Source organism: Emydura macquarii, unplaced genomic scaffold, assembly GCF_026122565.2.
Source record: "Emydura macquarii macquarii isolate MOO-44397 ecotype Brisbane River unplaced genomic scaffold, CSIRO-AGI_Emac_v2 contig_1876, whole genome shotgun sequence".
In the NCBI taxonomy this organism is placed as follows: domain Eukaryota; kingdom Metazoa; phylum Chordata; order Testudines; family Chelidae; genus Emydura; species Emydura macquarii.
The window spans coordinates 5,728,781-5,744,959 of record NW_027132013.1 but is presented as its reverse complement, the minus strand read 5'-3'; the positions used below and the strand labels follow the sequence as shown (position 1 = coordinate 5,744,959).

The following is a 16,179-nucleotide window of genomic DNA, read 5'->3' as shown; positions in this document are numbered from 1 at the left end:
TGAAAAATCCTTCTTCACATGAAAGAATTTTTTTCTCTGATCACTGCTGATCCCGCCATCAATCATGTACTGATTTTTCTGCTAGGTATTTTGGATAGTTGGAAGGGAGACTGAGTCCTTCAACACTCCCTGTGTTTCCAAACCATTTGCTGTACCTCAACAGAAACCAAATCAATTCATTTTCTCAATCTTCCTCTCAGAATTCATGTTTCAGACTACACTAAAGTGGACATGTTGGACAAATAATTTACTGCACTAAATCCCATTTAACTTTTGGCTCAGTGCTATACAGGAAGCTGCAGTATAATGCAAACCTAGTACCAGCAATATTAGAAAGAGCAGGGGGAAAGCATTACAGTCAAATCAATGACTAGGAGCATGGAATTGTACTTGCCTGTTTTTCTGTCATTTGATCAAAGTTCATATTGCTCAATTTTCCTGTCATCCTGTGAGTAGACTGGGTTTTTTGGAAAAACACCACTTTTCCCATTTCCTAATAGTGAACTCCAGACAACAAGTGAGTCTTTCATGCTCCAGATTGATTTATCATTAAATATCAAACCTGTCTTTCTCTTCTGCAGAGACCGGATGAGAACATCAGTAAATGTTGTGGGAGATTCTTTTGGTGCTGGCATTGTGTATCACCTCTCCAAGGCAGAACTGGACAACCTTGATTCCCAGCATAAAGAGCATGAAGATATTGAAATGATCAAGACTCAGTCAATTTATGATGACATGAAAAATCATAGGGAAAACAACTCAAACCAATGTGTTTATGCAGCTCACAACTCTGTCATAGTAGATGGATGCAAGGTACCTTTCACATTTATGGATATTGAGACTTGTATATAGCAGTTTTATTTCACTTTTTAACCTGCATGTATCTTTTTAAAATTGTTTCACAATGTGACAATCTCTGTGAACCTCAGACATTTTAAGTGAGTTTAAGAAGTTACAAAGATTTTCTGGACTCTTCTTAAACATGGTATTTGAGGTGAAAAATCATATACAATGTTTACATATCAAAAGCTAAGGGATGATGCAGCTTATTATGGAATACTCCAAGACAGAGAGAGAATATGGCATCACTTCTATTGATATTTACCTAGTTTCCTTTGTTAACAGAGAGATTATTGCTATTCAAATGAAGGTTAGCTGCAAACCAAGTGCAGGTATTATTATTTGGTGACAGTCTTCCATGATACGCTGTAAAGAGACACAAGTGTTAAATGAACCATATCAGCTGATTGTTCCAGCACTCATACAGCACGTGTATGCTTCTCTTTCATTGTCATTGTTGGTAGTCATTGTAAAAATACAAACTTTGCAATTTCTATCTAATCTTCACTGTAATTAACTTGGATTTAAAAAAGAAAAAAATGTCCTGATTAGAGTTAAGCGAACTTCAGAAACCCCACCATTTGAATGAGAAGATAGGTTGCGTGATTTGTATTTGTGCACAGCGAGAGAGATCTTGAGGATTCTCTGGCCCCTTTAAATCTCCACAAGAGACTTTGAATATGAGCATGAGTCCCATCTCTCTCATTCACAGTTCCTCTAGTAATCAGATTGCTAAATTATCATAGACAATGAAGATGGTAAAGACTTAATGATGTTATTTTCCCCCACCCCTAAATCAGTCAAAGATTATTCTTCACGGTACATTTTTTCAGTGTTTTGCCCTACCCAGTGTGAAGTAACTTATTCAAAAATGGTATTTTCCATTAAAAGGTTTTGAATTTTAAAAAAAACTTTCATTTTTTGGACATTTTTAATGGAATTTTTCATTCTTTTGGTGAAGTTAAGTTGAATGAAATTTTTCATTTTGAATTAAAAAATCATTTTAGTTTTCAATTTTTCTTCTCCTCCCCCCTTCCCTTTCATTCCACTGGAAAATCAAGAAGAAGGGGGGAAAAGAGTGCAGGGGAAGAAATAAAAATCTAAAAATTGAAACAAAATGAATCAACATTTTTTTTTACCAGTTCTGCACTCGACTGATGGGGTTTTCATCACTTCCTTTGAAAAACTATTTTACTGTCTGATAGAGCCATTCCTTTCCTAACGAGGTGAAAAGAGCCAATTACCTTTGATGTTAGGATCATTTCTGAGGTTTTTGGCCTGATGTTTACTGGCTGATTCTATTGGATTTAATGCTACTAGGAAGCACCTGAAGATACACAAATGTGGGCTTAAGTCTTACTGTGACACACTCTGGGCTTGATTTTAAAAGGAGTTCAGAACGTGCAACACTTTAGCACTTTTCAGGGCCAGTCCCTCTTTCATTTAAAAGATACCAACAAGCCATAAAGTTATTGGTTGTGTAACAAATGCTAAAATTGTCCCAAAGACCAGTGGGACTTGAGGTTTAGATCATCACTCGCAAGTGATGCTCTAGTGACACTGCTGCAAAGCAACTTTTAAGGTGGGATTTTTGCAGGACAGATCCACAGAGACATTGGATTGAGCTGCAAAGGCGGCAATACATCTAATCACAGGAACTCACAGAACCCGGGGAAATAGGACTTCCCTCATTTGGGATTTCCTCTCTTTCATGAGGATAGAGATTGCTCCTTCCCTTTCTTTCATTCTACCAGTGCCGAGCTAGCCAGGTTTCCCCCCTGCTAATTTTCACCCCCCAAAGTCTCTTTTAAGGACCTCAAAAGGAAGTGATAGATGCATTAGCCCATCCCCTCATTATTTTATCCACCAGTTAGATCTAATTTCCAACATGCCAGTTTTGGTTCATTGTTTTCCGGTCCCACACTGTTCTCGTTTGCCAGACATGAACTTAACAGAGGTCTTGAATTACATCAGCAGGCCTTTTTTGTTTGGCCACTCTTAGGCGCATCAACTTAAAAGCTATACATTTTACACTAACATCCTTTGAAGGGGGAGAACATGCCAGGGGGAGAAGAAAGATAATCCTTTCTTTCCATCAAAAGACCTTGCACAGGAATGCCGATAAACTTATCCCCTGTGCAGATGGCCAGGAAGGGAGGAGAAGAAGAGAGATAACAGACTCTAGCTAAAATTCACAGAAACAAGCTTTGCCCTTGCCTTGATTCCATTCTCTGTAACTTAGATCTGACTACTTGTCCAGCTTTTAACTCTTTATTCTCCTACAGACACCACTGACTCCACAGCTAGCAAAGCTTGACACCTGTCACTGTTCTCTGAGACATTGGTTTTCATTGGGATCCTAATTAGTACATTCAGGTTTATGAGTGGAACCATGGCCTAATGGACTAAACATAGGACTGGCCTTGGGCAAGTCACTTGTCTGGCTCAGTTTCATTATCTGCCAAATGGGGATAATAATACTTACCTGCCTCGCAGGGGTCAGGTGAGGATTAGTTGATGTTTAGAAGGCACTTCACATGTGTAAAGTGCTCTACAATTGCCAAGCATTTTGGTAATGATGATGTAGTCTGAGCTTATCGGCTCTGAACAGCAAGGTCTGGAGCTTGAAGAGAGATTTCCTCGTCCTGCAGAATTCACTGGAGGGGAGAAAAGTTCGCTGCAACCCTGATCAAAGTTCTGAAAAGCTAATATATTAACATGTCATCCCTCTTTACTTCCTGTAATATGCTCCAAGTAATTCAAGTAGTTTATAGTCTTGCACAGTCACTGTATATTTATAATAAGAAGGCTATTTTTTTATGTTGGGGTATAGTGGCTCTTATTGCATGATATTTCTATATTTTTATGATTTCACATTACTTTATGTGGTTTTCAGTTCCAAATAGCCGTTTGTTCTTGTAACTGCATGTGTTTCCCTTCCAATTATCTATGAAAAAGGTTGGCTTTGTTTTAAACATTGGTGCATTTTGTAATGTTTCCCTGTCCCAATGCTTCCATACATCCGGTTTACCCATCACATGGAATATCAGTCCTTTCTTTAAGTTTTCATATGAAGCTGAGGACAGTAACTTGGAAGGTAAGCTAGGAAAAATAGGCCATCCATTTAGAATTAGATGAAAGGTTCACATACTATGTAAAGGACCAGTTCATATTTGCTCAGTCAAACAAATACTTTAGCCATTCTGACTCATTGAGTCTTAGACATTTCCTGTAAAGGATTTTACATGGCTATTTTTATACTGTCAGGATGTAACACAGCGACCAGCATTTCCCATGAACTGATAAACCTATATTGGTCTTCCATCATACTTATAAAATGAATATTGTAGCATGACCCTTTAAATGCTACAATGACTTTTTTGTTATTATTTGTATAAAATATAGTGTTAATAAATGTTGTTTGGCCTGATTGTAAGTGAACCTTTCACATGCATGAGTAGCAATAGTGGCACAATGAATGTGGAGCAGCTATACTGCCATTTTCTTTAAAGTTTTTGTAATGTGTGTGTATATACGTATCCACATCTCTATATCATTCTGTCCCTTTCACATTCCTCCATGTCCTCCAGCAGATGTCCTGCAATGCAGATGAGTTCTAAAGGAAAATTTTTTAGTTCATGCTAAACCAGCTTTTCTTGCAAGTTAGGAAAAATCTGAAAGGGACAAGTCTGTCTCTATATATAAACATTTATGAAAACTAAACGACTTCAAACAGTGTAGGGAAATAAACATGGATTATTGTTTTCTAATGTTTTCTAGTTTAGTAAGTATTAAAAATACCCCTCACGTTTCCACATTTTGGAGACGTGAATTATGAATAAATATATATAAAATACATATATATTCACACATGGAGTATGTTATTCCTACAAATACCATGCTTCTCCATATAACTCATGACTTTTTTCTTGTCAAAGTGCCTTGGCCTTTAAGATAGATGTCAATGATAATTACTTGCAGGTGACACTGGCAACCAATGGCAAATCTGCAGACTTCACTGTTGTTGAGGAAGAGCCTTGGAAACGTGAAAACTAAGGAAAGAGAACCCCATCTTCATCTTTAATAAGCCCCTGAAGCTATCTTATGGTAAAAAGATATCAAGATTAAAGAAGATTTCTCTATTTATTTAACATTTAAAGTTTCTGCTTACTTAATTTGTTAACTGAAACTTAGCAAAGTTCTCAAAGTCATTGTGGCTGCAGTGTTTTTGCCAAATAGTGATCCATAACTATCTGTCTCACTTGTACTGTTTGAGTGGATGCAGCTGGAGGATACTCTATGAGTTAAGAGATATGTTCTCTCCCTTTTGCTCAAGATGCAGAAAATATAGAAGCTGCAAAAAGGAAAGATCAAAAAGCCAGTATGGCTTTCTCCAGGGACTCAGGATAAATGAACATATAGTATCATATAAACCTTAAAGTGTTCTCAGTGTCTCTTCTTGTGATGTACTTACAAATCAGAACTGCAGTGTACATTTGGTACAGTGTACAGTTAGCATTGTGTAACTATACTATTTATTGTAAGTGTCTCTGAAGGTTTTCTATAAGTTTTATTGATAATTAGAATCTGGCATGGGGGGTGGGCAGGGTGGGACTCAGAATGTTTATCTTCCAGATACACTTTAAATTAAGTGTCTCAAATAAATATTTCATTTAGATTTTGGGGCCAAATTCATCCAGGCATCATTCCATTACAATCAAGAGTTACACCAGAGATTAATTTAGCTCAATACAACTAATATTGTATATAAATCAGGAACTTAGAACTGAACACATTTGGATGTCATCTGCTATGAGATACTGTAGATATGTACATCATACATAGCTGTTGATATTCCAATACAATGATCTCAGTTATGCCACTCTTACACTGAATAATACCTTACTACAAACACAGTGCCATTGATTTCAATGGGCTTATTCATGTAGTAAGTTCTTAGCCTGAGCAAAGGTGTTGCAGTTGGGCCTCGTATGTGTTGGCTAATGAGTTAAAGGCAAATCTGTAAGTCCTTACTCAGTTAAAACTCTAACTGACTAAGGGTTTCTATGTTTGATCATTAGTATGCAATTAACAGACACTGTTGTACAGTCAAAATTAGCTGTATGGGTACAGTTTTCTAAATGCCTTCCTGAGTTAGGAACCTAAGTTCCACTCATTTTTCAAGCTCCTAAGTCACTTAGACTCTTTTGAAAATTTTACCAATGTATCTTTCTATTGGCTTGCTATTAGATAGTAAATACAAAGGGCCAGATCCTGACACCATTTCTCACATGGTGCCAGATTCCAATGCTCTCTGTCACATCTAATAGGACCTTACACCACATGTAGTCCCTGTGAAACTATTAAAGGAGAATGGTGTTATTGAACTTAAGGAAGAGCACCAGAATCTGTCCCCAAATTGACCATTCCTTTTGCAGAGGACAATTTATATGAAATAGGTTGTTAAAATTTAATGGTGCTTAGCATACGTCTGGTTGTTAACTGTGCTAAACTAAATGTATATTTAGGACACCTATTTTAAAGTGATAACCATCTTTTTTCTCAATTACATCTTACTTTTGAGCAAATAAGCTAAATCCTGAACCCATTACCTGGCCAAATTTTGCATTGAAGTCAATCGGAATTTTGCCAGGGTTAGGACTGAGTGAAAAGTAAAACAGGAGTTCAGGATTCAGTCCAATAACTTGAATCCCCATCTCTCTATTGTGAAGTAATGATTTGTATACGTGTCTTTGATTTCAGACAAGCAATGATTCGAGACCACAAGTATACAAATAAATGTGGCAGAGTTTTGTTGATAAGGTATAACTAATTCATCCATCTGTATGATGTAGAGGTGCAATGATCATTCTCTTAGGTTGTTTAAAAGGTGCTTGTTAAAAATCGGTGCTTGTAAAGTCATAGGTGAACTCTATTATGAAATTAATAATGTTTTACAGCAAAGCTGAGCCAGGTAGCCTTGAGGAACCCTGCCCTCTGAACAAACCTTGTGTGATGTGTGTGTTTTTTAAAATAGTCCTCTGAGCTGTCCAGACAATGAGCTCATAATGAACCTAGCTACAAGGTAAGATGGGAAATGAAGCACTTGTGGACATATGCTTCCCCCTGTCCATGCACAGTGCAGTGTTGCCATAGACATATAAACATGACAAATGTGTGTGAATGTAGAGTTTAAACAATAATCCAGTCTGATTTTGCTAATTTGAAGTCACTAGGGACCGATGCCAGTAAGGACTACTCACCCGTTTAATGGTTTGCAGAATCAAACTTATTATTAACATATTCACCATTCAAATATTTGTAGCTGTGAAGTATTTTCCTTTGAACATTACAGCTCTTTTGACACCTCCTTGCTGCCACACTAACCGGAATGTCCTAAAGAGTTTAATAGCTATTAAACCACTGTGAGTTCTATAGACATTATCTTGACAACTTAAATAATTTACTAGAGAATTAGTCCATTTCTATAGGTTTTTAGTATCATCCTATGGAATTCTGTAGCAGAGATAGAATTCTCTATTACATTCTATAGGAAAAAAGTTTATTTGTAGGTAATCATTTCCTATTTGATTCCTTAGGACTTTATCATTCTTCAGTCTTCAATAATTTTGGTGTTTGAAGGGACCTAGTCTTAACTTCTCCCCCACGTATGTGCGTGAGCACACGCATGCATGCACGAGCATACACACACACACACAACACACACACACACTTCTCTGTTTCTCCTGTTTCCTCTTAAAAGGGAAGTTATAACCAGAAAAATGGAAAGACTCCATCTTGTTCAAACATTTAATGGAAATTGTGGGTACACAGAACTTCTCAGGATCAGGGACCTAGTCTGGATTTGAAGAAGACTTCACTTCCCTGACAACCGACAGAAAGAACTCACTTGTCCAAGACAGCTCTACCACTCTCTAAAATGAACTCGATTTAACATGTGGGCTCTTCGACTCACCGCAAATGAAATTCACTGAGAGCGAAGTAGCAACTGTACTGAGACTAGAACATAGTGTTTGTTGTAGCACAGAGCTGGGGCTCAAACACTTTCCTAGCATGGCCCATATTTTAGAGAGGTGGTCTCCTATACCACCTCCGTCAAATTCATAACTTAACTTCCCTGTGGCAGCTACAGCAGTTGCTTACAGAGAAAGGTAACATTAGGAAAGTGTGTAGTGTATTTTTAGCTGTCTTTTAAAGCAATATGGTACCTGGAAACAGGTAGGAGAGTCAGCACCATGTGACTAAGCAGCTCCACACAGTTAGCTATTGGGAACCACTGGTTCAGAATACCCTTCCCTCTGTGCTTATGTGCTTTGGAAATATTGCCCTTTAAACAGTGATTCTTCAGATGGGGACTAGTGGAAGAGGAGGAGGTGAAAATCTAGAGTAACTCCAACCACACAGAGAGAGCAAATTTTGAACATTAGTTTTGACTAAAAAAGCAGACTATACGGGTTTTAATTAAGACTTTACTTAAGTTACTGAGCTGCAGCAACTCAGGGAACTTTCAAAAGATAATTACCATGTCGTTCTTTTACTTATAATGTAGAAATGGAGGGAGGAAAGCAACAGACATGCTGCTTGTGGGAAACACTTTGGCTATCTCTCAGGCTGAATGGTCTTATGTAATATTTAATGTATAGCTACTCTGGCACAGTACTGAATTTAACCATCAGAAAGCTTTCCATTTCTCGGGGAAAATGTAACTCATACTTGGCTCACATTTGGTAATTTGCTCATTCCACATGAGGCTGGGTTGCTGCTTAACTAAACGAACAAGAAACAACCCAGGAACTGGCCACTCGAACTAATGCAAGTTTCACATTTTAGTGGACAATGCCTGTCACTGACACACCTTCTTTAGTCTCAGTAGGAGTCATACCTTATTTCGCATCCGACCTGCAGAGTGTTATCTTCCTTTACTCATTAACCCATTGTTTGGATGGCAAAACTCAAGGCTGTGCACAGAATAAAAGCAGCACACTTTGAGTTATTTCCACATTAGCTGAAGTTCCCTTCTATAGTCATTTTGTTTGCTCTGCTCTGCGCTCAGCTATTCCCCTGTTGCTTCCACAAGCTCGTTACCCATGCGCCCTCTAGAACACTGGCATCATCAGTGGATCATGGAATGCCTTGATCCTGGTAAGCAGCAATAATCAGGAAAGTATTTAAGCACACGGTTAAAATTTAAGCAGCACAGGCTTTTCTGAATAGGACTGTACTTAAGCATCTGCTTGAGAACGTTTTACTGAATGAGGGCCATTACTCTGTTAGTGTCTGTTCTGGTGCTGTTCTTCAAGGCCAGCTGCACATTATAATTAGCATGTGGAAAAAGGAATTTGTTCCTTCTGCAGTACAGCTTCCAGAAAAACAAAGACTGTACCAGTATTTTGTGTAAAACAAGTTTGCACAGGTCTTACGCATTAAGATGCCCCAATATTTATGCCAATTAGACAGTATTACAGTAAGGGGACCTGTCATTTAAAACTATGAGACTGTTTTTGCTTCTTTGGAAAACTGTGTTTTCATCAATAAGGGCCTGCGCCTGCAAGGTGATGATCCCTCTGGAGTCCCTTGGAGGTCAGTAGGAATAGAGGCTGTACTCTTCCTTCCAGGAAGCACTTAGCACCTGGCAGCCTGAACAGAGCCTGATCCACCCAACCATATGAACTAAAAACTCCCACGAATTTTAAGGTGGAGAAGGCTTATTATTGTCCATTTTTCACCATTCCAGAGCAGTTGCTATAAATATAGTGTCTGTTTTGAGTGCTAGCTGGAGAAGTTGGCCCCAGTCCTGCACTGAGGGAATGCAATGGGGGTTTCATCATTGATTTTAGTGGGAGCAGGATCAGAACCCGTATTTCATGTTGGGCCCATGCTGTCTTATTTGAAATGGTCTGTTTTCAGTTTCTTTACATGCAGCAACCTCAGGCAATTATAAATGCACCATCATTTCTCCACTGGCAAAGACCAAAACATGGGCCACAACATGTGAGACAGAAGAAAATCAATGAATGCCAGAAACTAAAATAATGAGGGATTCATTCATCCATAAATAGGGTTATTGTAGAAGCTTGTTTTGTCAGTGCTGGCAGGTAAGCAACAGAAAATAATATGGATTCTGACTAAACTGATTAAATGAATGGTCTGTGTTGTCAGCTTTTGATGGCTTTTTTAAACTCTTGCAATACAGAAGAGTCCAACAAGGGTCAAGGTCCAACAGTGGCTCCCCTTCTACCTCTTTCAGCTAATGGAAATACATTGTGCAATTCCTTCCATCTGCTCCCAATGAATGACTTTTTTCTTGGTTCTCTAACTGAAGGTGACTTCTCCATCCAAAAACTCACTGCCAACTTGCCATAAAGGAAAATTTCTTCCCATCCCCAAATCCAGCAATGAGTTTAAACCTCTTTATCTGAATTCAAATCACTGTAATTAAGCTTCTGATCTGTTTATACCTTGAGGTATAGCTAGTGCCCCTTTTTTGTCTAGAATCTTAGTAAGTGGACTCTGTCAGCACCTCTGGGAACACAGAATTCCAAACATTAAGGTTTTGCAAAGATCTATGATAGTGTAGGTTTCTGATTTGTTTTCCAAGTATTGGCACCATCAATCCTTGGGTTGGTATTTTGATGGATGCTGATGTTTACCAGAGGAAACTACTTGGCTTATGAATAGAAGTTGCAACAGAAAACAAGAGAACGCAAATTAACTTACGCTATCAACCTCCTGTATTTTCTTTGCTTTCCCAGCCTCATGCTGTTTCATGATTCCTGTTGTGCTGTCCAGCAGTAATCAGATAGGTCTAGCTGCCAATCTGGCCTCTAACTTCTACACCCACCTGTGAATGCCTTTCGAAAAGCTCTGTGTTTTAGGCCTGAAAAACCCTATAATGAATATTTAAAAGCACATCTCCTGCTCTTCAGATTAAGTCCAATTTGTTCCATTTCTATTGACTGCATTTTGTTTTAGGCCAGGAAGCACAGACTAAAGGCAACTTTAAAAAATATACTGCAGTATTCTACTGTAATGAGCCAGAAGACTACAACTGATCATATTACTGTGACCTCTTGGGCCATTACTGTAATATTTGTCTTGTGGGTTATTGTCAGAAGCATGTAGCACATTGGGACAAATTCATCTCTGGTGTAACTCTACTGATCTGAATGGAGTTACGCCAGCGATCAATTTAGTACATTATTATATCTACTGCTGCTGGAGTAGCATGATATTTTTAGGCCATCTTACAATGTTGTGTCGAAAATACTGCTACACATGGAATGTATTCTGAAAAACATGGGTTTGGGAGTGATTTTTTTTCAGTGAAGTTGATGAAAAGTCATTCATCTAGTTTTGTCTAGCAGAAGAGTGATGTACAGATAATAGCTACAGACAAAAAGCAACTGCACTGCCCAAATTATAGAATAAGAGAAAGGTGGATAAGGAGGATATTTGAAACAAATTTGCTGAACTTTAACTCTTCTGAAAGAGTGTTTCATGGTAAAGTCTTGCTCAATATTCACCAGAAGCAATATTCTGTAACATACATTTTTTCCTCTCTTCCATACTCCCCCCTCACACTGCAGAATTGGGTCCATGCTGGTAGTTATCCTTTGCTTTCCCCTATTTCTACTTAGTCTCTTGTTTGGTACAGAATTGAAATCTGCCGCTGTAATGAGCCACAATGCTGCTACTTTTCACTGATGCCCAGACACTGAGAACTTCTTTAGCTGTGGAATGCATGAGTTTATTGACACAAGATTCTTTAGAACCAATCCCCAGCCTTTCCTCCTACCCAAGAGACATCTTCATCTGGTAAGCTGAAACCTGACAACTTTCTGCTACCCACAGTTAAAATTCCTAATGGATATGACAGTGATGCATTTAAAACCATGGTCCTTTATAAATCCTGAGCTCCATATAGTAACATTGTTTAAGCATACTGTTGAGTGTTGAGACACTGTATAGGTTTTCTACTATTTAAAGGTGTCACTAACCAATGTGCTGATGAAGGACTTGGGGAGGCAGGGAGACATGATATTTCTTACATCACCCAGCTTTTTGATTTATTTCCTCTAATCAGTTTGTCTATCTAGGTTCTTATATAGACCCATCACCTGCTGTTGAAGTATTTAATGCTTCTAGTCTGATTTTCATAACTAAAAATAGCAATGAGATTCTTCAATATTTACAAGAAATACTCTGAGACATACACCTTTACGCAGAGGGGAAATTTACAAAACTGAATTTCATAGATTGCTTCACCTAACCTAGATGGTCTAATTACTGTTCAGCGCTATTTTTGTATCATTCTTTTCCTTTTGTTTTTTACAGTTTTGGAACACCATTTGCAAAGCCTATTTACAAACAGATTTTGCAGTCAGTACTGTAGACTCAAGTATGTCCATTTTTGGCTTCATGTAGGCTTTTAAGTTCTCATCTACTGCAGTTTGTCTTTCCTTCTTAAAGAATATTGCAACAAAAATCTTCATTCCAACCAATCCTGTTTTTCTTCTTAATGTATCCAGTTTATACTCTAGAGTGAACTGTAATTTATAGAATGCATGAGAAAAGAATTACACATGTATGTACACTTGTTAAATATGATATGCTCAAAACTGATGTAACCATTAATACAGATTTTATGGGTTTATACCTCTTCTTCAGAAAACAGAAAGAACTACAATGTAGATGGAACTAAATTACTTAGTATCTGTAATTTACAGACACACGACTATTTTCTTATAATATTTTATATATGACCATATAAGATAGGGAAAATAATTCTTACAGGTGATCCATACTTTAAAACAAAACCAGTTTTCTAATAACATTTTAGGATTAATAATTTTTTCTGTATTTTGTTTAATGAACTAAGAAAAGCAATTCAGTGATGAATTATAAACAAAGCACAAAATGCAATAAGAATTAAGAATTTTGAGGTGTCCTTAAATGCTGCAGTTCACTGTGGAACTCTATATTATTATATCCTAAACAATCACTGAAACTGACCATTTTGCTGATCCCTTATTTTTGACATTTGACATGGGTTTTACCTGGGCCAAATCCTCAGATGTTTCTCAGGGTCTGATCCTGAATAATTGATTTACCCACAACTCTTGGGATGTGAGCTGGCGATCTGCATGTGCAAGGAGTTCAGGATCAGGCACTCAGTCCATTTTACTCAGGCAAAACTTGTGAGAGTTTGGCCTATGTAAGGAATTCAATATTTGGTCTCTTAGCTTTGCCTTCATGTAAATGGACCAATGACACAACAATGGGCCCACTTTAATAGGTAGCACTATAGAAATATCTCCTGCCTTCCTAAACATTTATAAGAAAAACAAACAGTATATTTTTGACCAGGACAAGTGGGATTTATATTTCTTTTATAACAGTCAATTCCTGTTAGGCAAATACCTGCTGGACTTCAGGACTGACATTAATGAAGCATATTTAATTGGTAAAGAAAAATGACTACAGTAAGTAGCTTAGTTAGAAATCAACAAAAAAATTGTCATGGAAAATTCTTTATGTAGTGAACCAACCACGTGGCGTACAATTCAAGACAAAAAAAACATTGAATTGAAAATGTCCCCTGTCCACAAAGCAGATACATTTTTCAGATATTTGTTGTAGAACCATGGTATTCTCCTGAGGTTTATGTGAGTAAAATATATGTGTGTGTATTGATGTGCCCTTAATTTTTAATCTCTTTATATTTTAAAACCAGTCATATCAGGTATTCTCTTAACTGGAGTTGAAGGCAGCGTAGTGGGTAGATGAAGTACTAATAGCTGTCAAAGCATGGAATGCTTATAAATGCCAGTTTTTACACTTTGTTCAAGCATGATGATCAGTGCCTCTCCTCACTATGTGTAGATAACATAGATATCTATATGTAATTTCAGTGAAATAGTGCATACAGTACAGGTAGCTGTGTTTTAATGTAATTTAATTTGTTGATGTGCATTGAGATGTAGTAGAAAATTTGATCTCTGTTTTGAAAAACTCTTTTCTGGCTGTTTTTGGTTTGGTTGTTTGGGTTGTGTTTATTTTAGACATTTAACTGAATAATTTCCATAGCTTGATATCTGGTTTTGTATGTTCGTATATAAACAACATGGCAATGCATACCTTGTTTTGATAATATTCAAATCCTATACACAGCCAACTCACTGTAAATATGTTATTCTTAGTTTTAAACTATGTAACCAGCACTGCATATGTGTGTGTGCGCGTATGAAATTCCCTGGCACTCAGTGAAAGTGATCGCAGTATGGATTTGCTGCACTGTGAATGCAATAGTTATTACGGTATGAATTAATGTACATGTAGCATGATGAATTTAGTTTGAGTAGATTCTTGTTGTACACTTGACATGTTGGAACTGTAGCAACATAAGGTTAGTAAGTCACTGTGTAAATTAGCACAATTGTCATAAGGAAAAATTAACCTCACTGTACTCTCCCTCTGGGCTCCATGTCTACCTTTGGCACCATGTGTAGCTTACAACATGGAATCCATAGTCCCTTAACAGAGTTTCAGGATACCTCTGACTCACTTTCAATTACTTATTGACTGCAGGCTCCAATGAAGAAACTACAGCCAGAAGACAATGACTAAGCCTGACATTTAGTCTTAAACAGAAGCACATGCTTGACTGTTTACTGTATTATTGGCCCTGGAATGCAAAGAATGAAGTTTCATTCCTTTCCTCTGTAGAAATACTCTCTGAGTAAGATGTATAGAGCCATAAGTACATGGATGGACTAATAGTGTTTCCGTTATCAAATAAGGACATTAATAGCTATTGAGAATTAAGCACAAAATCAAGTGCATGTCAGTTGTATGGAAAAGACAAAACAAAATGTGTTTGGTTGGTGTTCATTTATGCTTATTTGATTTGCAAAAGTATACATGTCCCATACAATGCACATTTGGCAACTATATATATAAAATGGCAGGGATATTGTGAAACCTGTACTACAAGTCATGTTCATGAGCATATAAGAAAAATCCTCATTTCTGGACTGAAAACTGAAAGCATTATGCAGTGCAGCTGATGCTCAGTGGATCTGAGAGACCTTGGGAGAGATGCACAGAATGATCAAGCTAATCAGTTCCTGGAGACAAGGGTCCTGAGTCTCCTCACCGTTGAAAATAACTTCATTAAAGTCAATGGAGTTAAACCAGGGTAAAACTGCAATGAGTTCAGAATCAGGCCTAACCAGCAAGGGATATGTGGCTCCCTGTGGGATATATTATGTTTCCATTCAAACTGCATGTTCTACAGTACTCCATGTCTTCCCTGCTTAATTCTAAGCCTCACATGCTTCCTCTAAAGAGACACCCACTGACTAGCTGGGATCCTTCCAGGTGGGTCATGTAAAAAGAAACTAAACAGAAGCTAAGCTTGATCTTTTCCTTAGATTGAAAATGTTCATCTGGGACTTGAAATGACATATTGTACAGTATCTGTAGCACATTCTGTTTGAAGACTGACAAATGCAGATGATAACATATCTACTAACTCTGGGCTCCTTTCTTTTATAGCGTAGTAGGAATGCCTTGGTGACTAAGTATGTTTTTTCTGTAATTCAGAACTTTTCTTCCTTACAGTAATACTTAAGCCATTTGCTTTAAATGCTTTCTTACTGTGTGAACTGATTTCTGTAACTTTCATGTATAAAGCAAACTGGACATTCTTTATATACTGGAAATAATCAGTGAATACAATATTTCACTAAGTGTTGTACCTTTTATGTATATATCATCAATAAATGTTGATTCATAATTTTCATGGTTGATATTTGGGTGTATCACACACCAATTCATTTGTTAAAACCCAGCCTAAAGGATTTCTCCTTTTCACTAATGAATACCAAAGTGACATATTATTTAGACTTATAGGCTATAAGGTCAGCAGGGACCCTTATGATCATCTAGTCTGACCTCCTGCACAACACAGACCACAGAACTTCACCCACCCACTCCTGTAATAGACCCCTAACCTATGACTCAGTTATTGAAGTCCTCAAATAATGATTTAAAGACTTCAAGGTACAGAGAATCCAGCAGCAAGTGACCCGTGCCCCATGCTACAGAGGAAGGTGAAAAACCCCCAGGGGCAACACTGAATCTGAAGTCCTCCATTTATGCGCAGAACAGATCTAGCACAGTGGTAGTAGTAAGCTGCCTTCCTGTCCTGCTAATGCATCTTACCCAGTTCTGGACTCACCACCTTCAGAGTTGAACAGTTACTTCATTCTCCTTGTCCATTTAATCTAATGGTTGGCCAACAAAGGGATTAGGGGT

The 16,179-nt window shown here is 37.6% G+C and overlaps 1 protein-coding gene across 3 annotated transcripts in view; it reads left to right on the top strand.

The window, feature by feature from the left end:
• Positions 1 to 15,662, top strand: part of SLC1A2 (solute carrier family 1 member 2) — a 73,237-nt gene extending 57,575 nt beyond the window's left edge. For all 3 annotated transcript variants that reach the window (XM_067557554.1, XM_067557553.1, XM_067557556.1), the window contains 3 exons: positions 582 to 813; positions 4,822 to 4,947; positions 6,801 to 15,662. In XM_067557554.1, the coding sequence (XP_067413655.1) occupies positions 582 to 813; positions 4,822 to 4,896 (307 nt within the window). In that variant the 3' untranslated portion in view covers positions 4,897 to 4,947; positions 6,801 to 15,662. The remainder of the gene's footprint in view (positions 1 to 581; positions 814 to 4,821; positions 4,948 to 6,800) is intronic.
• Positions 15,663 to 16,179: the final 517 nt, after the last annotated feature.